Source organism: Perca flavescens, chromosome 4 (assembly GCF_004354835.1).
Source record: "Perca flavescens isolate YP-PL-M2 chromosome 4, PFLA_1.0, whole genome shotgun sequence".
NCBI lineage: Eukaryota > Metazoa > Chordata > Actinopteri > Perciformes > Percidae > Perca > Perca flavescens.
In genome coordinates, this window is record NC_041334.1 from 23,249,377 (window position 1) to 23,273,236 (window position 23,860).

General features: G+C 39.1%; 1 protein-coding gene across 2 annotated transcripts in view; it reads left to right on the forward strand.

Annotated features, from left to right (window-relative positions):
- Positions 1-23,860, forward strand: part of ca16b (carbonic anhydrase XVI b) — a 120,367-nt gene that overhangs the window by 7,652 nt on the left and 88,855 nt on the right. For both annotated transcript variants that reach the window (XM_028574888.1, XM_028574889.1), the window contains exon 2: positions 17,768-17,872. In XM_028574888.1, the coding sequence (XP_028430689.1) occupies positions 17,768-17,872 (105 nt within the window). The remainder of the gene's footprint in view (positions 1-17,767; positions 17,873-23,860) is intronic.

Consider the following 23,860-nt stretch of genomic DNA (forward strand, 5'->3'; position numbering starts at 1 on the left):
TGCTGGACAGAAGCTCTCAGACTGAACCCAGCAGGGTGGACGTAGAATGCATGCAGAAGAAGTATACAAATACTCACCCACAGGGTACAAAATTGGCACCATCCACCAGCCAAATATTAGTAAAAAGTTGCTGATTTGATTCACTCACCACCCATAAAACCAAGTTGAGTTGAGTGGCTGGTAAAATTTGAACATTCACTAGCCATTTGGCTGGTGGACAAAAAAGTTAATTTCTGCCACCCATACCCCGTTTCTCCTTGCTCTTTAGTTGTATGTTATAATTAAAGTTGAAGAGAATCGATACCTAGCGTACCGTGTCCAGGAGCCGCGACTGAACCAGATGTGACCAGTGGACAGTAGGCCTACTGGCCTATCTGGAGATGCTGACATTAATACTAAAGTGGAATATTTCAGTTGACATGAGCCCAACATTATGAGAACAGTGTTTTATTTAAAGGGCAATTATAGTAATTTGACATTAATTGTGATTAAACTGTTTATTTGTGTAACTTATGTTAATCGAGGCCGTTACTCGTCACTTCATTACTTGGTGTGTACAGTTGAGTTCACCCGGTCTTCCAGCCAAGATACTCCAAGCTGGTCACGGTAGCATTTTAATCATTTAAAATGACTCGCAGCCACTTCACTCCGAATCATTTCATCCATCTTAGCAACATGCAACCTAAAACAAACCCAGGCACACACACACAGAAACTGGATTTGACCAGGCTGGTTCAAACGCGGGAGGATAAATGCTTTTGGGGAAACCAGTGTACGCTTATTTCCTGTGCTACATGACAATAGTGATTAATGTCCAGGCAATAAGGCACTGTCACGGAAGGACGTATACTGCTGCACTCAAGGACTTAGCCATATCAATAAATGTCCTGTGTCCTTCAGTCACCACGTCCTCTTTCCCCTTCAACAATCTTGCCGCGATGTGATACTGTGTCAAGCTTTTACTTACAGCTAGACTCTCAGTCAACACTGCTCTGTAGAGATTGGACACAATGGGATCTCCAGGCTCCCTTTTCCCCCTTTTTCCTGCATTGTGCAATTGTGGGTCAAATGAGCATGTTTGTTTTGTGCTTCTTTTTTCCCCGTGGTGGGCTACATTCGAGATTGTCTTTTTCAGAGGCAAGGAAAAGCAAATTCATAAGTAGGCTATCCCATCCACGAGGCTCATTTTTCCTGTCGTGAATTATGGCGACAATCGCTGAAGATATAGGATTAGGCTGTGCATGTTTTATCAAGCTCAAGGTGCTCTGCAGAATGCAAAATAAGCTTGTTTAATGAGAGTCAAGTTGCATTAGATGAATTGAATTTTGCATTAATTATGTTCTTGATATTTTGAGCTGCTGTAGAAAATGCCTCAAATATACCTGTGTATACCTCTTGTTACTATGCATTTAGGTCACTTTTAGTTCAAAATGCAGTCACTACAGTCTATATATAAACATGTAATCTTTACCCAGCTCTTGAAACTCTATGGTAGTCACTGTGTATTATCACACTCTGGACAGACAACTGTTTTGTTTGAATGGAACAGCAACATAATGCTTGAATGAAATTGAAATGACGCCATGCTGACAGTCCTTAGATCTTTGGCATTGGCTGTTTCATTTTGTAAAGAAACACCCGAGGGTTTTGGTTTATGCAACTGGAAGATTTAGCTGTGTTGTTTCTTTTTCACTGAGCTGCTTCTTTTAAACATAATTGACATTTTTTAAAATTTTTGTAAAATATTTGTTCTCATGTAATTTGTTAGGGTTTTATATACCTCTTTTGTTCAGTGTAACTGTCTCTGATAAAGAAATGGGATTATTATTAGGGGTGGGGGAAAAAATCGATACAGCTTAGTATCGCAATATTTTTCGTGGTAATACTGTATCGATGCCAAGTATCAATATTTTATGATATATGTGTTGGTCAGTCTGTCTGCTTGACAATCCCATTTTGCAGCAATAAAATTGAAGTGAAATGAACAACAGAAATGTATTTTAGATAAAACATATGTTGACAAAATTTTCCTTTGGGGACATCATTTGAAATTGGGAAGAAGTTGGAAAAAAGGTAATACAATAAAATTGCAATAATAACGTATCGTTATTATTTATTACATTTATATAGCGCTTTATCATAGCATTTGGGGCGAGGGGGTGGGGACTGCTCTCTAACACCACTAATGTGTAGCACCCAGCTGGGTGATGACGGCAGCCATACAACGCCAGAACGCTCACCACACATCAGCTAGTTAGGGAGGGGAACATATTTTTAGCGGTGGGGGAAACCAGAGAACCCGGAGAAAACCCACGCAGACACAGGGAGAACATGCAAACTCCACACAGAAAGGCCTGGATTTGAACCCAGAACCTTCTTGCTGTGAGGCCACAGTACTAACCACTGGGCCACCATGCTGCCCGTGACATTAAGTATCGTGATGATATCGTATTGTGAGGCCTCTGGTGATTCCCACCCCTAATTATTATTTTTGTGAGTGTTAAAAATGTCTATCTGCTGATGGTTAATTTAGTTTTACATAAATGCAAAACAAACATTTTTGATTATGAACCCTTAAATTACGATTGGCTAAGTGTTGGCTCTCTTATCTCAAGTTTGGCTATTTTTATCAATTTACAAAACTAATTAAGGGTCATTCATCCTGAACATATGTGGTAAATAAAGAAGAATAGTAGAGTTTAACACTGAGTTGATATCCACTCTTTCACTCTAGTGCTAAAACCACTTCATTAATTCCTTGTCGTAAGCTTTTTTTCTCTCTCTCCCTAAGTGAACACCCTGAGAGATCAGTCCCCAGGCTCTTTCCTTTGGGTTCCAAATGAGATTGATGTTCTGTTTGTTTCTCTCACACACTTCGACTGTCTCCCTGGGAGCATTCTCTATTTCAAGAAAAAGCTCTAAAACAACAATAGGGGGGTCATTGGTAGTTAACCATGTTACTAAAAAGACTGCAAAGCATTTCAAGTGGCGCTAGGTCTTTTCCATGTGCTTAAAATATTGTATCTAACTATTTTACCAAATTAATTTAGTGAGAGGAAAGTGTGGTTTGTAAAAATGACAGAGGCAGCTAGTGTGAAAATGTGGTGTTGGTTAATTTCAGAGGCTTCCAAGGGAGAAGATGTGCTGAGTTGGATAGTTTTGGAGGCAGAACAGTAGTTTAGAGACTACCCTATCGATCCTGTTGACATGCTCCCCTTTGGGGAATGCAGATGGTTCTGTTCTTCAACACAAACATTCAAACCCTCCTGGTAGTGGAACCCTAATTAACTAGGGCTGTGAATACCATGGCCTTTTCCTTTTGACATTTTCATATTTCAGAAAGACATTGTTTAACGCTTCCTCAAAAAAGACAACTCGCGTTTATAAGACGGTGAAAAGACAACACGGTTGGCAGCTGAATTTGTTGAATGTAAAAAAAAATAATAAAAAATAATAAATAAATTAAAACACCTTCCAGTTGATCCCTGGGTAATTTTAGCAGCTCTGTCGTACATATTCCCGCATGTGTCTGCTTTATCTGTCAAGAAATGGTGTGAGCTGAATGTGTGACAGCTGCCGTATGTTATTGTCACTAATCCACACCTCACAACACAAGTGTTTACCACAGCAGAGCAGACCTATCCCCAGGTAACCACTAATCACTCAGGGATTCCAGAGATCATCTGTCCCAACACTTAGCAGACAGCGTAAGGAAGGTGGGAGCTGGCAACCACTCTGCCTCCACAGCCTCTCGGTTCTCAAGACAATCATCTGTGTCGCTGTAATGTTTAGAATGAAATGCTTTTGAATAGGCTTAATGTCACAAGTGACATTACTGAGTGCCGTCTAAAATGGAAGTGGTTTCCTACAATATAGGTTAATCTTGTATAAAGGCCTATGAATATTATAATTGTCCTGTCAATGGATGGATGAAGGTATTCTTGAATTGGTAGAGGATTCAGAGAGCAGTATTAAGGACATTCACCATAGCACTAGCAGGACTCGGTAACGGTAACCATAGCCTAGATATGAACTGATTTGTGCAGAGTTGCAACAATTAGTCGATTAATCAATAAGTAGATTGACAATTGAAAATGTATCAACTATTTCAACACGAACGGGGCCGTATGATATTGTATGAAAATTTATACATGCAAATGTATATGCAAAAGTGCATGATAAGGTATGATATTAGGAGACCGCCGGCTGGTCAATTGACGCCGGTTGGTCACGTGACACCAGCTGGCTACGAGCTCCATGACGCCAAGCAGCAGTGGCTAGTTGTTTAAGCTGCTAAAGAGCAAAGCACTGCGAGCTGCCGGTCGTTTCAGCTGGACAATTAAATTTAGTCCACAAAATATGAGCGTTTTTCCGAGACTAAAGTTGAGATTAGGCACCAAAATGACTAGTTAAGACATTTGAAGCAATCTTCTTGAACTGTGGGCAATTGTAACAAGCATTTCCCATCTTTTACGATATTCTATAGGCAAAGCAAGAATCTAATTAGCAGATTAATTGATAGTTGTAGGCCCTCGATGTGTGATTATAGGAGACTCAGAAATATACAGTAAATGTTATCCTGTTTTAAAGGTCAGGATATGAAGACTTATTCCAGTCTGTCATTTCAGTGTCATAGCCTCATCATTACTGTATTATGATGAATTAGTCAGGTGAAGCAGGCCCACATGAACTACTGTACTGTATAAAAATATGAAAAAGGCACTTGCTCATGACTGTAGCCAGTTTAGGTGCATGAGATGCAAGCGTTTCCATAAGTGTATTAATGCATGTTCTGTGTTCGATAGCTGTTTGTTTTCATGGCCCAAAGTATAATGACAATAGATAGGGGTGGGAAGAGACACCCAGCTCACGAGACACGAAATTGGGTTCACGAGATTGAGACAAGATTTTAACACTATTTTACAGAAAACATCAATGAAGAAATAAGACTGGGAAAATAGTCCTTTTATTCAATCGAAAGTCAGAACATGAAAAACTAGCACTGAAAGGTTTTGCCACAAACTCAAATGACTCAAATGGCTTCTCGTCTGTATACCTAACAGTTACACTGTTACTTATTCCATATGTATGGTGGAGAGAGAGTCTCTTCACTCAGAGAACCAAGGTTACAACATAACTAAGCGTTTTCTGGCAGTACTTGGATTTGTCATTGTACAGTAGACTGAGAGAAATAAAGCTTGTTTTATTTTTGTTTTACATTAATTACGTTCTAAAGCACAAATAAATTCCCATCAAACACTCCACAGATGATTTTTGTGAAGAAAGATGCTCTTTTCTTCTCTGCATTTTATTAATTGCAGCACTAAACAAGGAAGTATCTAGTATCGATTTATGAGCATTATAGGTCGAACGGAGAACATTTCTCTTTGTTTATCATTAAAAGTAAAGTTAGGTTTCTTTGTCCGCTTCCCGACTCATTTTAACAGAGAAAGTCGTCACACCTCTAGTAATATATATTCTTACGGTTGCTGCTAATGGTAAAGCATAGCTGTGTTTTCAAGGAAATGAGAAAATGTACCTTAAGTCAAAATCAATAAATGTAGTAGAACATAGCAAGGTATTGACTAAATATCAGCAACTCCATATTTGAGGGGGCATGGGAAATCTCTCTGGTCTTTTAATACCTGATAAAACAACTCCTGTTGCTAATCTTTTTTTTTTTGAAGACGGCTCTGGGATCTTAAAGGCAACTGAAAATGACTAGATCTGAATTAATGCTAAAATGAAAATTTGCCTGTAGTGTTAGAATCACAGACTGTAGAAAAAACATGGCCATGGCATTTGTGACCTCACCCATAGGTTTTAAAAAAACTTTTTTTCAAAATCCCCACCAACATACATCAGAACTTAAGTTACATTTTGAGAGCCTAATTTCTTCTACAAAAACTGTATTTACTTCACTCCAGAGAATTTGGGAGTATTTTTCCTTTTTTAAATTTGGTTCACATTTAGTCCTGTATTTTCTTGGGCAGCCATGTTTTGGGTCATAAGAACTGCAGCTAAATGCACTCGCATGTCAGCTTCACCACTAAGCTGCGGTGTTGCTGCTGGATTAGAATCATTACCTTGAGTCTCAGCAAGTACTGTTCAATTGAATGCTGTTTTTCAGCCTTTGTTTGCTCCTGTTCTTGTGTGCATTAGATGTAATGTTTATTAGCTTTGGATTTGTTTGAAGTTTGAATATGTATAGGTGATGAAATCTGTGCCAAGGTGGCTTCAAAAGGTTTGATGTAAAATTCTATGGTTATCTATTGATGGAGGTTAATGTTGATTTGACCAGAATGAGATACACTTTCATATTTTAACAGACTAAACAGCAGGCAGCCATGTATGAAAGCAAAGCCAAACAAGTGTGTGAATGCAGCAGAGCCATGGTCTAAGCAGATGTCCTCATTTGTTATGAGTTATATGTTGGCATAAATAATGGGTAGTGTAATAGTCTTGTAATCCCTTTTGGCTAATTAGTGGCCGTCTCATTGTGACATGCCAATGGATTTCTTCCATCACACAATACCTCTAAAGACAATCAGCAGGAGCATGTTCTTATTGTTAGGACCACAGCTATGAACCTCTGTATTTTTAAGTTGTTGAGGGGGGAAGAAATGACACTCTGAAAATCATAGATTAAGGTACAGAGTTGACTAGAACACAGGTTGGATTTTATTCGTTTTTGAGGAAACTGAATCGGTGACCCTCAAATTTGACAAAATTTACTACCATTGGTAAATATCATTTTTTAAATAGGTCTAGTCTTAGAAAATGTTTATAGCTAAGTGTATTGGTTTTAACAGTTAGAAACAACATGTAGTTATTGAAACATGTAGTTTTTGTTGCCAATTAAAACCGCGGGGATGAGGGTAGGAGGCAGACAAAATCTTGGTGTGAAAAAAGAACAGATTTTATTTTCTTGAACTCACAATTGCACCTATGTTTAGACAGTGTAAATGTATTAAAACATGACCGTGGGTAATGCATACATCATGAACCTTGGAATGCTTACAGCTTTAGTGTGCATGACCTCCACAAGAAAAATATCAACTTACTGTGCAGAAGAAAGAAGGCCCGCAGCTATCGATTATTTTACCAATCCAGTATTTTATCGATTATTTCATCAATTGATCAGATAACGAATACATTCCTATATTAAAGAGCAATGGTAAATATACAACAGAGTAAATAAGACCGGTCTCCTAAAATGAACAACTAATTGGGTTCGTTTTTGTTTTTTTTGTTAAATGTACTTTTTCTTTATTGCTTAAATTGCATAAAATAATCTCTGTCAAAGCTAAACCCATTTAGTGCATTTAAGTGCCATATTAAATTCTTTGTTTTGAAGGAAACTATTTCTAACTGAAACTTCTGTCTCAGGAGCTTCCGCCCGCTCTCGTCCCGGTAAAGTAGTAATCTCCTAGTGGTCGGGGAGTGAGGCAGAGGGGCCACGGAGTGCGCTAATTCTTGTCTTATTTGTTGTCTGATAAACAGTAATTTCACGAAATTCAGTGCCCCATATTGCTATTTTCCAAGGTACTGTAGCAATCATATTTTGCGGAGACAGAACTTCAGTTAACAGCTGTAGCAACTGGAATTCTGTTGGTGCAAGACCCAGCGCTGGGGGTCACATCGGTCTTCTGGGTCTAACCTAACCTGATCTGGTGGAACGGAGTAAGGGCGGTCCGCGGTAAGCACGTTGGGCGACAATAATAATCATCTGTGCGAAATACAGTGCATTGTATATGGTTATATGGATTAAACAGATTGTTGGTTATTGAGTTACTCTGGTTTCTTCAGCAATGGTTTCAGCCCTAAAAGACATTTACATTTAATTTGAATTATAAAAAGGTTTAAATGAAACCCTGTAATTTTAGACATTATCCAAGTGAGGCGCGGAGCCAGCGAGCAGTAAATGCTAGAGATGTTCCAATTCCATTAGACTGATACAGAGTACTGATCCAATACCCACGTGTTAAAAAATACATCTGTTTTTATTATGTTTTAACAGCTGTATACTACTAACCCCGTATGGATGTGATATGATTGCTATTGTTTTTCTTAAACTCTTTGTGAAACATAAACCAACACAAACGATGAACGCCACAGAACTTTCTTTTATTATCCAGTTTGACAGTCAGTCATAACGGAAAAAGAACATAAATGAACTACTTTTAAAGTAGATTTTCTTCGAGGCTAAATTACCTGGTATCGGATCGGTGCACAAACTCCAGTACTCGCCGATACAAGCATTTTAGGCTGTATCGGAGGCTTTTCCGATACTGGTATCGGAACATCTGTAGTTGATACACCGCTAGTATCTGCTTCATACTGTAGTAGTCACTTGAAACAATGTCCTTTTTTTTTTCTTTTCTTTCATTGCATTATATCATAAGAAGCTCAAATTATATATATATTTTTTTCCCTTGTAACAGTAAACATTACATACTAGTGAGGCTGCTAAAGAGGTATCAAGTGCATTCCTCTTCGTGGTTTTATTTATCGTTTCTAAATCCAGCCTTCAAGTATTGATTAGAGTCCAACATCAAAAAGCATTTAAAAAGGGAGGGAGGGAGGAGGTCTGACTGCCTGCATGGCCTCGGGCGGACATGAAGAGCCTGTTTGGAAGTGATGCATGCAAAATCCTAGTGCAGGGATATTATTTATGGCTAACATTGAGTCATTTGGCCAGTGAGCTACAGGTTATGTATTTTTCATCAGTACTAAGCAAATGTTTTCTACAAAAGCACATTTCAACAGGATTTTGATTCCACATATTTTCTGGAATTTGCAGCTTTATTATAGTAGTATTTTACAACTGAAATCCTTTTTACTCTAGCTACAATAACATGCATTTTCAGCCCAGATATCGCAAGTTTAAATCGCCGTCTCGGCAGTATCCGTGTCATGCTCTACCTGTTGAGTTGCATGGACTCATTTACATTGCCAGTAATCAACTATCACCATTCATGAACACCAGTAATGCGTGAGTGTAATGTATCCACCAGAGGCAGCAGAATTTATTTCAGAATCAATAACTAAACAATTCATGCAGGGCTGCACACCGTGTCCTCAGGAATGACCTCATAAGCTCTTGGCACTTAAGCGATCCAATTGCCACATATTGAAAATTGAAAACCTCACTTTACACAGTACATTTTCTTGACATTGTCAGAGCGGTTATGTACGATCCTGCCACTGTGTGTGGAGACACGTTTGAGGATTGTTTATTGAAGTTTGTGAAGGGAACAAGCTATAGCTGGTCTAATAAACAGGTCACTAGCGCTGAATTTGTTTAATCTTGTTAATGGTTTTCATCAGAGCCCCTGATGCACTCAATCAGCGAGCATGGCAGCTATTTAATGCATTTACTTCACTGCACCAGCGTTGCCCTGAAAGCACACTCAACAGCACCATTCATATTTACTATATCGTTTCACCATTTCTGAGTTGCAGCCATTTAGTGTGTTCAGCCTGTGTGTGTATGCTATGTTAAGTGTTGACTTCGCCACAGGAAGTCATGCAGTTTTAATTCATTTGCGAGTCCGTTTTGGTCAAACAATAGAACAATTGTTCTTTACCAGCTATGAATAGAGTCAAGACATGCCAGGATGTGTTCTGTTGTTTTCTTTCTTTTCATTTTTTTTTAAGGAAGGCTGAATACACTAGAGACTTTCATCTAGACCTTTTCGCCCACATGCTCTATAAAAGTTGTTTTGATGCCCTGTGTTTCTCACTTATTCCCTGTAAAAGGTTAAAAAACAGTATAACACATGACACATTGCACTGCTCAGGCCATATCACCTCATATGAATCAATTTACCTTTCTTAAGAGGGAGGGCACTGCAGGAAATGTGAGCGTCTGCCCTGAGAGTGGGTTGAGAGTTGGTGGAACAATTGGATTTGATAATAATGAGATGGCCTTATCCACTCTTTTTCAGATATGTTTTAGAGAAAGGACTGCAGTGCAAGTGTGGCTTAATGAAAAAGTTGAGACTGCCTTCTTTGACCTTCCCCCTATTCAGCTTGCTTTGTTGTTCAAGTTCCCAAATGGAACACAAACAAAAATGTTTTCGTTTTTTTCTGTTTTGGAGGAGGTCCAAAGCTGTAATGCACACAATACCTACAAGTGTGTGTTTGGCAGTGTTTTAAACTAAAAGTTGGTTTAAAATTGTTGTCACATTACTATTTCTACTTCTATCTACTTCTCTTTACAGTATATCTGTCTATGAAGTTGTATTTTGGGTTTTTTAGCACCCTGCATGAAATTGACAAAAACATCTCCGCTCAGCTCAGTTGACTGTGCAGTATCACTTCCTGTCAACTAACATGATGACTGAAAAAGAGCACCTGCTCCAGTGGCGGATCTAGAAAATTTTACATGGGGGGGCAAAGGGGTAGCGAGAGATCTTTGTAGGGTGGCAGGGGAAGACGGTACATGAGAACCCCCATATGTAAACTGCTATGCCCTACTACGGCCCGCGACGCCCTGCTATGCCCTAAACTGCTACAACTATTATTTCTAGTCATAGTTCCATTATCTTTTTTTGTTACTATAATTACCATTATTATGAATCATAATTCTCTATATCTGTATCTGTATCCATCTGTATCTAACCGGCAGCGGCCACCAAGACCCTGGATCTGTCTGTTTCTGCCCAAAAGGAAGTTTTTCCTTGCCACTGTTGCACCAAATGCTTGCTCTTTGGAGAATTGTTGGGTCTTTGTAACTTAAAGAGTGTGGTCTAGACCTACTCTATCTGTAAAGTGTCTTGAGAAGAGTGAACTGTTGTTGTATATGTAAATATTTACATATCTAACCCTATAACATATACAACAGAATGGAAATAGCCAAAAACTGAAAAAACGTCATGTCACGACATGTTACTGTACTGCAATTTATATGGAAGGAGAATATAAACCAACCATATGGTCCTGGGGTAACTGCAGCCTCCTCTTCCTCTCTGTCATCTTCATCTGCCTCCTCCTGATCACTCTCTGCCTCTGTCCCTCTCTCTGAAGCTGCAGCCTCCTCTTCATCCCTCACTGTCAATTCTTCCTTTCCCTCTTCTCTTTCACTCATTTCTGCATCTCCTTCTGTGGTCTTCTCCTTCTCTGACCTGCCTGGTCTCTCCAGTTTACTGTCTTCTCCTTCTTCATTTCCCTCCTTCTCTTCCTTCTGTGCACATCTCAGGATTTTCTTGGCTGGCAATATCCCCACTTTTAGGCTTCAGCTAATATCTCCAGCTACTCTGGCCTGCAAAAGTCAAGATGTGAAAAGCTCTTGTTATTCTTGTATTACATTACACTGTATGGCCCTGTAGCTAATAAGTAGCCTAAAATGCATAACCTCAGACGAGATTTATTACATGCACACATCAGTTATGTTTAGACTAGCCTTCTTAATCCCGTTGTATTTGTTGTTTTCCCAGTTTGACAGTAAAGGATGTCACCTGGTTTAATTTGTGCAGCCATACTGCCGTGATATGTGATATGTGAAAGGAAGTGGATTTTATAGTACTCCTTAACTAATCATATACAAATGATCAGTCTCAGCAAGCACTGTGTAATGTGTTGTAACGTAACGCCACCGAAACGGCGACCCTCTGTAAACGTTATGAATTCAAACATGCCAGTTTGTAATATTTTGTATTATGCTCTTCTTGTCTTTACTGAAATCAAACTAATCAAACCGCAGAATGCGCTTAGAAATCACGAGGGAGCGATTTGACTTTTGGCTAACGTAATGGACGCGCTGTTGTTGATGCTGACTCGCCTTTAGCAGACCTTACATTTATTACAAATTTAACTTTACATGAAACCGGTGTTTTAACTTCACCTGGGGAAACTGACTTCACTTTGTGAGGCTCTGTGGGGCAGCTCGGTCGCTCCAGTCTTTGCCGGGATGCAGGGCCAGCACACCGCAGCAGACTCGCTGTGTGCGAGCCAGAATGTGCAAACGCTGCTCTGCACGTTTGATGCAGGGACGTAGCTGAGTATTTGAGGGGCAGGGGGCTAAGATTACATCTACAATTATTATTTATTATGAATTAATATAAATTAATTGTTTGTTTCAATGTTTTAAGAAGCCTGTGCACATAGTGGCAGTTTGTTTTTACAAGCAAAGTTTTTTGAACACCAAAGTTAGGGGGCAGCTGGGGGCAAGGCCCTACAGTGGGGGGTCAGCTGCCCCTCCTTGCCCCCCTGTAGATCCGCCCCTGACCTGCTCATATGCTCAAAAAAAAAAAAAAAAAAATAGATCCAGACAAGGCATCAAGGACAATTTTCTATTTTTCAGTTTTATTTTTCATTGAGAAGCTGAAGGAAGAATTTAACTCTAGACTAATGGGCGCATTTTCACTAATTACGGCTGCATTTCATTGGCCCAAGGGTGCCGATGTCCTCTTTGCTGAAACTGCTTGTTTGCTTTTAGCTGTGTAGGCCTAAATATCTGCATTTGGATTGAAGTTGTTGTTATTTCTGAGCTTCGTTTTAGCCCTAAGGCTCTGTGTTCCATATCTTTGGCTGATCTGGGCAGTTCTCATGTTCCCGAGGTCCTTGGTGTGACTCAAAAACTTCCGGGGATATGTAGCCTCATCGCCCACTTCCCGAGGAATGAGAAACACATGCACTCTCAAGATCAAGCTCCACTTACCCCCCTTTCTATGCTCAACCCACAAGCTTGTTTTACCACTGTGACTTGTACTGGCAGCCATGTAAACCTCCACACGCTGCGGATTGAGTCAGGTGTTTGGCATTTGAATTAAAATGAGCACATTTGAAATGTAGGTGAGTTTGTCATAAATACATCTTAGTAATTCAACAAAACACAAAGCCAAGCCGATGTTCTCACATTTGACAGACACTATGCATTGCAGATGAGATTGCACAGACAGCAGCTGTCTTCCTCAGTATGCACCATTTGTTCCTCATATACATAGCAATCAAGAGTCTGCCCTTTATACACTCATGATGCCTGTGAAAAACACAGCCCACGTCTATTTAGTACGAATTCAGACAGAATAATGTAAAAGTTGTGACGACTGTAGTTTGTCTAATTAGTACATTTTAATGATATGCCTTCTCTCTTCCTCTAATTAAAGGACAAGCTGAGAAAATGGGGATGGGTGACGTGAATGAGCTGTGCTTCCCTCTTCCTCAATATCTACAGTGTCTGTAGCTGTATGAATGTAAAGCAGGCCAGGAGAATGTGAAAAATAACAACGCTGACTGACATGTCGGAAATGTATTGACTTTATTCAAACGCACATTTTGGTGAAGTACTTAATAAAGTGCATGCTCTTCATGGAAATTAGTGTTGCTGAGGTATTTTCACTTTGTTTTTGAGCATCTGGTTGATTAGTGAAGTAGTGTCAGCCAGGACACATTATACATCTCTAAAACAGTGCAAGTGGGCTCAGTTGACTTTGCCTTGATCATAAAGCTTAAGTAGCACCATTGCTCCAAGGGATTTCAGCTATCACACTGCGACTTGTCATTCACAGTTTAAGGTTAAGGTTATAAAAGTGTGTATAAAAACCGCAGAATACTATGATTATCTTACTGCTCTTAAAGGTTAAGTCTGTTCATATTCTAGTTCTGTAGCTTTCGTAGTCCACAAATCCCAACACCAAAACGGAAAATGGGGTTGCCAAAGCCTGATACAGCTTATTCATCTGTGCTATATCCCAAAAATGTGTAAAGACACATCAATGATCACCACAGTATTGTTCTTTTGTGACATATTCCTTCATTACCATTAACACGGGCGCTGTAGTTTATTTTGAGGCAATCCCACAGACACCATCCTGCTTCAGAAATTACTCACACGAATGTGGCTGAAAATAGTCCCCAACAAATAAATAATTTACTCCTGTTGAGTAATGTTTGCTAAAAACTACATTGCCTAGCTGTTTTAGGAAATCAAATGAAAGTATATATTTGTGACCTGTTTAATAAAAAAAAAAGTCTTTCTTCAGTAGGGAAAGTGTGAAAGTATTGAGCGATTATAGAACAATGCATTGTTGGTTTTGGTCTTTCCATGGGTTGATAACTACAAAATAGAGAATATTGTAGTAATGCTAGTGTTCTATTTTCAGCTTATATAGGCCGTTCGCCACCTATTACCGTATGATGTACTTTCACTGTGCGGTTAGAGTTGTCATTTTCACATAACTTGCGAGTGGAATCAAATGTTTAGCACATTTGACTCGGTTTCTGTGTATTGATAATAAGCTTATCCCTAACACTATTTTGGTGGAAAGAATTGTTTTGCGTTGTTATGCACACATGCATTTTCTTCAAAAGTGGTACCACACAATTAGGACAGCAATCTGAATATGTTTCTGTTTATTTCATATATTCTGGCCCCTTCTAGTGGTTAATGAGTCTGGAATCGACTAATGCAAGCGATTACCATATACTGTAAAAATAAGGTGATAAGTAAGTAAGTAATTGAGTAATCATGATTACTCAATCTGTAGAAAATAATCACTAAAGAAAAAAATCTACTATCCTATTGTGCTATTGTGAGCTTTTAGCTATATGAGGCTTGAAACAATTTGTTGCTTAAAACATCTTAACAATAGCGTTTGATGTGTACATTACGTGGACATTGTAACTCGGAATGCGTTTGATAGCTTATCCATCCCCAAATAATTCTCCTGGTGACATGACTGTTCCAGCACGGCTGTCCTTCACATACCTGATGCTAACATTGCTGATTAGATTGATATTTTAACGTTGGACCCTGATGACTAATGGAAGTTAAACACTCCTGTGGTTGTCGTTAGGCTGCTGTTTTTCAAGGGCTCCCAGGAGGTCCTGGCTTGTTGTTGAGTGTGATATTATGGAACAAATAGCAGGGCTTAATGGTGGTGTAGATGATTTAACCGCCCTCAGGGCAATGAAAAAAGGAAAATAATTTTGTATGCCTAGACACTGTACAAGGTGTTGTTCTCTAGGTGTTTTGAAGCCTTTTATTTTCTCCATGCTTCCTAAGAACATATTCAGATGTAAAAATCAGGCAAAGTTTCACAATACCAAAATGTAAATATACCTCTGAGCCCCAACTCTTTGAATAGAGCATCTCATTTAAAACTACCGGTTAACCCGACATAATTGCCATTCACTTGTGTTTTCTGGATTTAAGATTTATGAATGTTGTTTGAGTGCTGTGCAGCTCTGCTCAGTCTCCTTCAGGCCCAGCTCCGACTGCGTTGTCTGCTCTGCTCTATCGGAGATGCTGTGGCTTTAATCCTTTGCCCACAGGGGACGGCTGACATGCATGAGAGTAAACTGTTGACATGGTGCTGTCTCCTGTGCTCTCTGATCAAAGACGGTGCATTCCTCCTGTTTCACAACCTGCCTTCAAATATGCTCCAAGTCTCTGCCACAGAGACACCCTCCATCTCTGTTTCACACTTTATTCTAACCCTGTTTTCCACATTGTGAATTGATATGTCTGATGATAGCAAAGCAGCCATCTATGACTTCAACCATTTAGCCTCTATGAACTTTTCATCACACATTGAATTTGATTTGATAAACACTAAGTGTCTCACACCATAGTGGGGACCATTTTTGTAGTCCGTAATGCTCTGACTTTTAAGTGCAGGCAAAGACTTTGCTTGATGTAGTGCTTAGTTTAATTAATCCCCAGTAATGATGCAACTATTGGTAAGGTGTGTGTGTGTGTGTGTGTGTGTGTGTGTGTGTGTGTGTGTGTGTGTGTGTGTGTAATGTATGTTTACTAATACATTGTGTAGATTTGAAAAAAGTGCATGTATTACACAGTAACAATTACAACCTACAAAACACCCAAGACTAACCAAAGATTTTAAGAACCAACTACCCTAATAACTACTAAATGGTCCCAATACATGTATTCCATCAGTCTAAACATTGGTTAAATAGGTAAGATACAATCAATAGACATAGGAAAGTGAAAATAGCAGTACAATTTAAATGTGTTTCAGAGTAGAGTAACTAGTTTGTTGTTCTCCTTATGAGACAAGTGTTTTAAACAGTAGTTGTCATTGGTACATTGCCATACAGCATGGCATGTGCTAATGCAATAAGTGAAGGGAACTCCTGTCATGTGTGTAATGTAAATGGAGATTTTTAACTGTTAATGTTGTTGGGAAAAGCTTAAAACAAGCACAATCTGTATCTGTTTGGGTAGATAATATTATGTAGGCTAACAAATTATTTGTATTATGGCACTGAAATTGTGGTGGTTGTTTGTATAGCTCTTTCGCTAGTGTTAGAATGAACAGATGCTGTGACACGCATGCAGAGACTGTTCTGATAGTTTTAGTGTATTTTCGACTGCTTGAAGCAACACAACACACTGGTTTTGCTTGAGCACCTGATTGACAATGGCTTCAGCTAGACCTTTTCTTCTGTACTGGCACATGCTGCACCCGTTGTGGAACACATTTTCTCCAATGAGTTTGATAATTGCAAGTTGGGGACTAGGGAGTGTGTATGCTTAAGGACAATTTGTGCCTCTAGCAATCACTGTAATTCTGTTGACAATGTTTATCTTCTTTCGGGGCAATTTTCCGAAAGAAGCTGAAGAGATATTTGTGCCTAGAAAACATGTTACTGATTGTCTACACTCCTGTTAACATGGGCTGCCTGCATTTTACTGAATTAAGTTTCCACACAGCTTAGCACGGAAGCTGTAGTCATTGTAGGCATTATTATATCCATGCTTAAATAAACCTATTGACCATCCAGTCTATTTCATTTTCTTCATTATTTTCCCCAGGCCAGCTGCTGCTTTAAAATAATTTGATTGTAGCTGTAAGAGAGCAAGAAGCATCATAGAGGCTGAAGGAGAAGCTCCTAGTTTTTTTTGCAGATCCCCAATGGTGATGATCATTACCACCCCATTAAGGCATTGTCAATTGATGGCACCTGGACTAAAAGCAAGGGCTTTTTTTCTTAATTGGCCCACATCGTCACTACAGTTGCTCCTTTTTTTTTTTTTTTTTTTTTTTTTTTATTTACTGGTTCAGTTTGAGAGACTAGGAAGTTCAAGAAAATGTGTCATATTAGCCAGGCCAAGATGGGTAGAATTGATCCTTGTTAAAGTACTGTATGATTCAGTAGCTGCAGCAGCTGCAATTTGGGAGGACATTTGAGACACTTTGACTGAATGTTTCTATTAAACTTAAGTATGCAGGTAACTGTAATCTACACTTTTGAGCATATAGCCTGTAGTATTTTTCTATTCGTTTTATGTAAGTGTTGTATTTACAACCCATTGATCTCGATCTTTGACTCTGAAAACCCCTGGATTTTGTTCTATAACGACATATACATTTTCAATGCAATTTTTTTTTTAATTCAGTGCCTTTTTTTTATTATAAATTATTCCTGCAAAATCTGCACATGACAACTACAGTATGGTTAAGTGCAGGATTACGGTTAGGGTTTTAAACTGATTAGGCCATCACCCCGGCCTTCATTCTCTTACATTTTAGTAAACCGCATTGAGGGCACACTTTGTTTACAAAATGTAAACGTAACGTACCCTTCAAAATATGAACAGAAATCCTTGGGAGACTGGACTTTTCATATTATTTTCTTTATAAATCTCTTACTTTGTTGCCAACTTTTGATTAGCCATGTACATTTTCTCAGCCATTGTTAATAGATTGTTAAATGCATACATCAGTATTTGTTCAGGTTGTAAATTAAGCTTTTCTTCCCCTGTGGATTTTCACACCTCTGTGTCTGCCTCCCACAGTTGCATCGAGTGACCAACCTCACCATGCTGGAGTCGGGCGTCATGGGAGCACCGGCGTAATGAGGGAGAGGAGGGCAGCTGGTGACCCCTACTGGTCCTATTCAGGTGAGATCTCATTTGTGCGCTGACCAGAGATCTCAGTAGGACGGGAAATGAATTTCTTTGACTTGTTCACTTCGGCTGTATCGAGGGCTGATACAGATGACGGGGACAAGCTCGTCATCGTCCTCACAGAAAAAATAAAAATAAAAAAAATAAAAGCTGCAGTGTTTACCATTGCACATTAGCCTAGCAGCTAGCAGAGTTTCCTTCTGTTTATAGCTTTATCCCGATAAAACGGCACGGTTGAATTTCAGCCTGCATGCCCGTTTCGTAGCCCAAAACAGAGCGGCTTATATTGGTAGAGATAGCAACAAGTTGGCGAACTGCCGCGTTGCACTCTCTGTCTGCTCAGCTGCTAGACGGGCTGCACTCGGCATTGTTATTTTACTTTATTAAAGGGGTGATAGAATGATTATATAGGGTATTTTACACTGTTCCTTAAGGTCTCCTAATGGGGTATGTAACATTGGTTGGGCTGAAAATTGCCCGAATGCTATTTTATTAGGCCCTTAACTACCCTGTGAATATGGCTCTATTTGGAACAAGAGCTTTTCTTCCAAATATGGTATGCTCATTAATATTCAGAATGAGCTACGCGCTGATTGGTTTGAGCAAACTACATAGAAACACATGGGAGACTCGACAGCAGGTCTCATTGCAAAGTTATACATTGTTTGTCGGGCTATTACGTTATTAAATTCACGTCTGAGACTTTTTTAAGCAAGAAATCAACTATATAAAGCTCAAATATGGGACGTTTTACGAAAATTGACGGCTTATTGCAAATTTGGTAAGACTGTGTGTCGGAGTTCAGCTGCCGGTGCTGCCTGTGTTGCTGCCTCACTGCCCGGCCTGCCTTCCTCCACAGACCCCGGCCTGCAGCTCCCTTCTTCCTGCTAGCTAAATGGCCCGTGTGTGAGAGTGATAGCGCGGTCAGCGAGCTTGTTACACCAGCAATCTCTTACAACAGTTCCAGTTAATCTTGGCTGGCTGTCAGCATAACTAGCTATATTTATGGTTTGAATTTTGTCACGCCACTTATACAACATATCTCTTAAGGTCTTATAAACTTATAAACGGTGTCCGATTTCAAGTTAATGAATTTTTGTGAACAGTGGGGGTTTCGTTAGTTATGACTGTCCCTTCAATCCTAGCTATGTGTAGCTAGCTACAAATCACGGATAGTTAGCTTCATTTTTGGCGTAATTTCTGTATATTTACAGTTTGAATTTCATCACGCCACTTATACAACATCTCCCTAAATGTCTTATAAAGCTAACAACGGTGTCCGATTTCAAATTAATGAATTTTTGTGAACAGTGGGGGTTTCTTTAGCTATGACTGTCCCTTCAATCCTAGCTATGTGTAGCTAACTACAAATCACGGATAGTTAGCTTCATTTCTGGCGTAATTTCTGTATATTTACTGTTTGAATTTCATCACGCCACTTATACAAGATCTCCCTAAATGTCTTATAAAGCTAACACGGTGTCCGATTTCAAGTTAAGGAATATTTGTGAATTTCAGAGGAATTCTAGGAGGAGCTAGCTCTCATTGATATAGCTACATCCAGCCGCAGGCTCTATCAATGAGACTCGCGGACAAGCAGCGTTTATTTCCCCAATCGTTTGTTTAAATAACTCAACACATTATAATTACACACATTAAAAGATTAACTGAAACCTGTGGCAACAGATTGCTGGCGTAACAAGCTCGCTGACCGTGCTCTCACTCACACACACCGGGAATTTAGCTAGCAGGAAGAGGGGAGCTGCAGGCCCTGGAGCTCTGTCAGAGCACCAGCGTTTAGTAGTCCATTATCCTAAAACCAGTGACTTTGAGCGGGTATAGAGTGCTGTGGGCTGCCAGTCGTGACGGAGCTCCAAGTACCTCAGAGCAGGCCGGGGTCTGTGAAGGAAGGAAGGCAGGCTGGGCGGCGAGGCAACAACACAGGCAGCACCGGCGCTGAACTCCGACATACAGTCGGACAAAATTTACAATTAGCCATCCATTTTCGTAAAACGGCCCATATTTGAGCCTTACATAGTTGATTTCTCGCATAAAAAAGTTTCAGAAGTGAATTTTGTAATGGAATAGCAGAGATCTGCGTGACCTAGCTAGATTCAGAAGACTACCTGATCTCAGGTCAGTTGTGTAGCCTATGTAAATGTTGAGGTGTGACCGTTCTCTTAATACACCCATGGGCTGACAAAGGTTCCGGTTTTTGGGAGGTTGAGGTCAACTTCCAGCTTTGTTGGGATTCGCCCGTTTTCAGCGGCAGTTTCAAAATATGAAATTTTCATAGTAAACTGGTGTCAGTGGGACTTTGAGCTTCTATGTATGTCCTATTTACCCACCGAACTGTCGTTATTCAACTATGACAGGGTAAAATCGGTTTTGCATTCTATCACCCCTTTAACAAAAGAGCTTTCTGAACTGTCTGTGGAATGGATCAACGTAGATGAGAGAAACCATTTTGGCCCTAAATGACAGTAAAACTCAGTCAAGACTCACCTTGAGCTGAAAAAAAAAAAACACTGTGCTACAATCTTTTCATACAGTCTATGGCTGCAACATATGTTGTAAGGTTTAAGCCCCTTTTTTTTTCAGGGGTGCACCCGTTTTCGCTTTACCGGCAGTATTGAAAATAGATAAAGCCACCGTGTCTTGAGAAGCTCTAGCTTGTTGTTTTATTGTTCACTTTTAACTCACTTTACACCAACTTTGCTAACTCTTTTTCCTCTCTCTTTTCCTCACAGTGGCACTCATATGCTACTCTCCGTTATCGTTTGCTTTGCACATTGTTTCCTTGCACGACCACATTGGCACGGACATCACTCACTTAAGGCACTCTGCCATTCTCGCTCTCACTCACGCTACTCTTGTAAGAAAAAAACTATACCGTCACAGCCCTAGCTGTATCTTGCCGATCTTTTTCCTATTTTTGTCTACCATTTTGCAAGAACCCCCTATTTCCTCCTCACTGCTGTAGCCAAAAGGGCTTAATTAGTATTTATATAATAGAATCCTGTAATGTATGTTTTCATTGTTCATAGTAACTCTAATGCACTGCAGAGAAGAAAACACTGGCATACGGCAAAGTGAGTTGAGTTTCAGATTATGTTGTAGCCCACTGTGATTAACCACAAATGAGTCGATTAAAATGTATTTCTTTTATTATTGGGTTTGAATCAGGCATGCAATTTGTGTGGATTGAAATGTATGCCAATCAATTCATGTGCATGCAATTTAAGGAAAACCTCGCAATTAGTCGTGAACTCTTCTTCAACAAGTGATGGCTACAAATACGAAAGGCAAGTTATTAAATTAACTTTTATATCAATAACGTACCTGAAAAAGGGGAGAAATAATCACAAGAGTTTTACGGGTATGTTTCCTCACTGAGAACTTGAGTGTAATGAGGAAAAGACCGCGATTTCCCCGGGAACTTGGGTGGAGACCAAAGCAATTGATCTCAGGCTCATAGATTAAAGGACAAATCCGGTGCAAAATGAACCTAGGGGTTAATTACATATGTGTACCGAGTCGACCGATATATTTTCGTGCTAATCGAATGTAACCAGTTTCATCACAAACCGCTAATTAGCTTATAACGCTTTTTAACCTTAGATATTAAAAGAAGATCCTCACATACTATGAACTTACTAATACCTTTTAGTGTATAACAGGCTATGAGTATTTCCTTTAACCTGTCACAGCAGCAGCTGAGATATAAGCTTTAGAAAGTTGTTTTTTTTCAAAGTTTGCAAAAAGCAAATTTAGCAAAACGGATATAAATATATTTTTGTCATTACATTAGTCAGTAGCTTTTATTTTAAAAGGCATTTTCTTTATAGAGTTTATACAGCAACTCAAATTCAATCATGTTCAACTCCACACTCTAAAGGCTACCAACATGCAGTATTTTGCATTAACTAATTTTGTACCCACTCACTTATATATTGAATATTTAGAAAAAAAGGAAGTCAATGAGAAAAATGCTCCTTTTGCGTCATAAATCACTTCATGTTTAATAGTATGATGCTTTTTTAAACTTGTTTAGATAGGTGTATGCAGAACAGGAGATGCATATTTTGGCAGGCAACAGTTTGAATAAGCACACATCAATGTTCTTAAAGAGAACCGCTTCACATTCAGCTGTACACATTCACAGTGCAAACACAGCCTTCTGTTGGCCATTGAGCAGCTCCGGTGGGAAATAGGGGTTATGTGCTTTGATCGGGGGCACCTCACTGGAAGAGCTCAGGAAGGGAGGAGCAGTCAGTAAAATTATATTTAAGTTCCAAGGTCCAAAAACACCCCCTAGCAAATAACAAACTTGGTCCCTCTGCTCTTGGAGTGAATTACAGCTCTGAAAATTATTATACTGATGGAATAATTTGTCTTGGCACTGCTGCTCCCATGGTTTTAGGCAAGAAAATGCAAATATGAAAAGAGTGCTAAGAACAGCGAAAGATTTATGTTTATGTTTTCTTCATCAAGTGTATATACTTTGCACTAACTGTTATTATGTGCAGATCTTTTATTTGCGTTAGTGATTGCTTATTCAAATTACCATATTCAATCTTATTCATGCTTTATTTTCTAATAAGTAAGTTTTAATACTTACTAATATTTTTTAACCGTTTTGGGGAAATATTTAGCTTAGTGTTTGTGCGCAGAGTTGCATGAATGCTGAAAAGAGGCAGGCTGGTAATTGGGAAAAGATAGGATCTCTTAATGTTTAAGATTGTAATATAGGGAGTGTGAATAAAAAAATGAAAACAAACATCGGGTTAGGAAACTGGCTGACATGGGTTTATTTTGGACATTCATTTCAGGCCGGTGCAGATCTCTAATTCCTACCAGTGAAGGCAGCTGGCTGATTGTACTGAGAAAAAGGGAAGCATTGAGGGAACACAGAAATGTCCATTGCTTTGGAAAGGTAATTAGTGGCTAAGGCTGTGAATGGGGGACAGACAAGCGTGCCTTAGCAGCTAAATGGTTATTAAGGGCATTTGCTCTGTGCAAGTGAGTATAGAAGAAATGCACACAGTAGGGTTAGCCTGAAGCTGGAAGGTACTGGTGCAAGACAGACTTCAGCTTCTATGAGTTAAGACACACACAGACTACAAGACCATATAGGGGAGCATATCACCCATTGTTTCACACAGACTTTCCACACCCTTCACTGTGTATCCTACTGTACAAACATTTTTTGGAGATATCGGTTTGAAGAATGTAGAACAATATGAGTCTCAGAAAACTGGAGCAGTAGCAAATAAAATTTGAGTAACAATTTAGAAGGTATAATAATATTGATTGGCAAGTTTATATAAGGCCGTAAATGTTTGGTTACCGTGATGTATGACATAATTTAAGTTTGAGGTTTTAGGTTACGTGATGATATTGTTGTCTTTAGTATGAAAATATATAATAATATATATAGATTAAAAAAAAAAAAAAAAAAAAAAAAAAAAATATATATATATATATATATATATATATATATATATATATATATATATATATATATATATATATATAAGATAATATACACATTAGTACAATGCGTTGAGGAATGAGGCACATAGTGCAATTGGAGCTCTTATCATTCCATGACATGTCACCTTCCTATGTGCTTCGGTTATGAACCTCATTGGAAGTAGCCTCGAAAACCTACACCCTGAAATTTGATTAAAAGGTGTGTGTGTGTGTGTGTGTGTGTGTGTGTGTGTGTGTGTGTGTGTGTGTGTGTGTGTGTGTGTGTGTGTGTGTGTGTGTGTGTATTTTTCATAAGAGGGATGATATCATGCTCACCGTAAGACCCACTGGAACAGGGCTATGCATCATTTTCCCCCTTTTTATATCTCTGCAGGTTTTCACATCTTCTTTGTTAGTTCCTTTGGCGTCCCTTATTGGTCGTTTTATATTTTGGGCCAATATAGGCAGTACTTTTCTTTTGATTTCACTCTTGTTGATTTGTTGTTC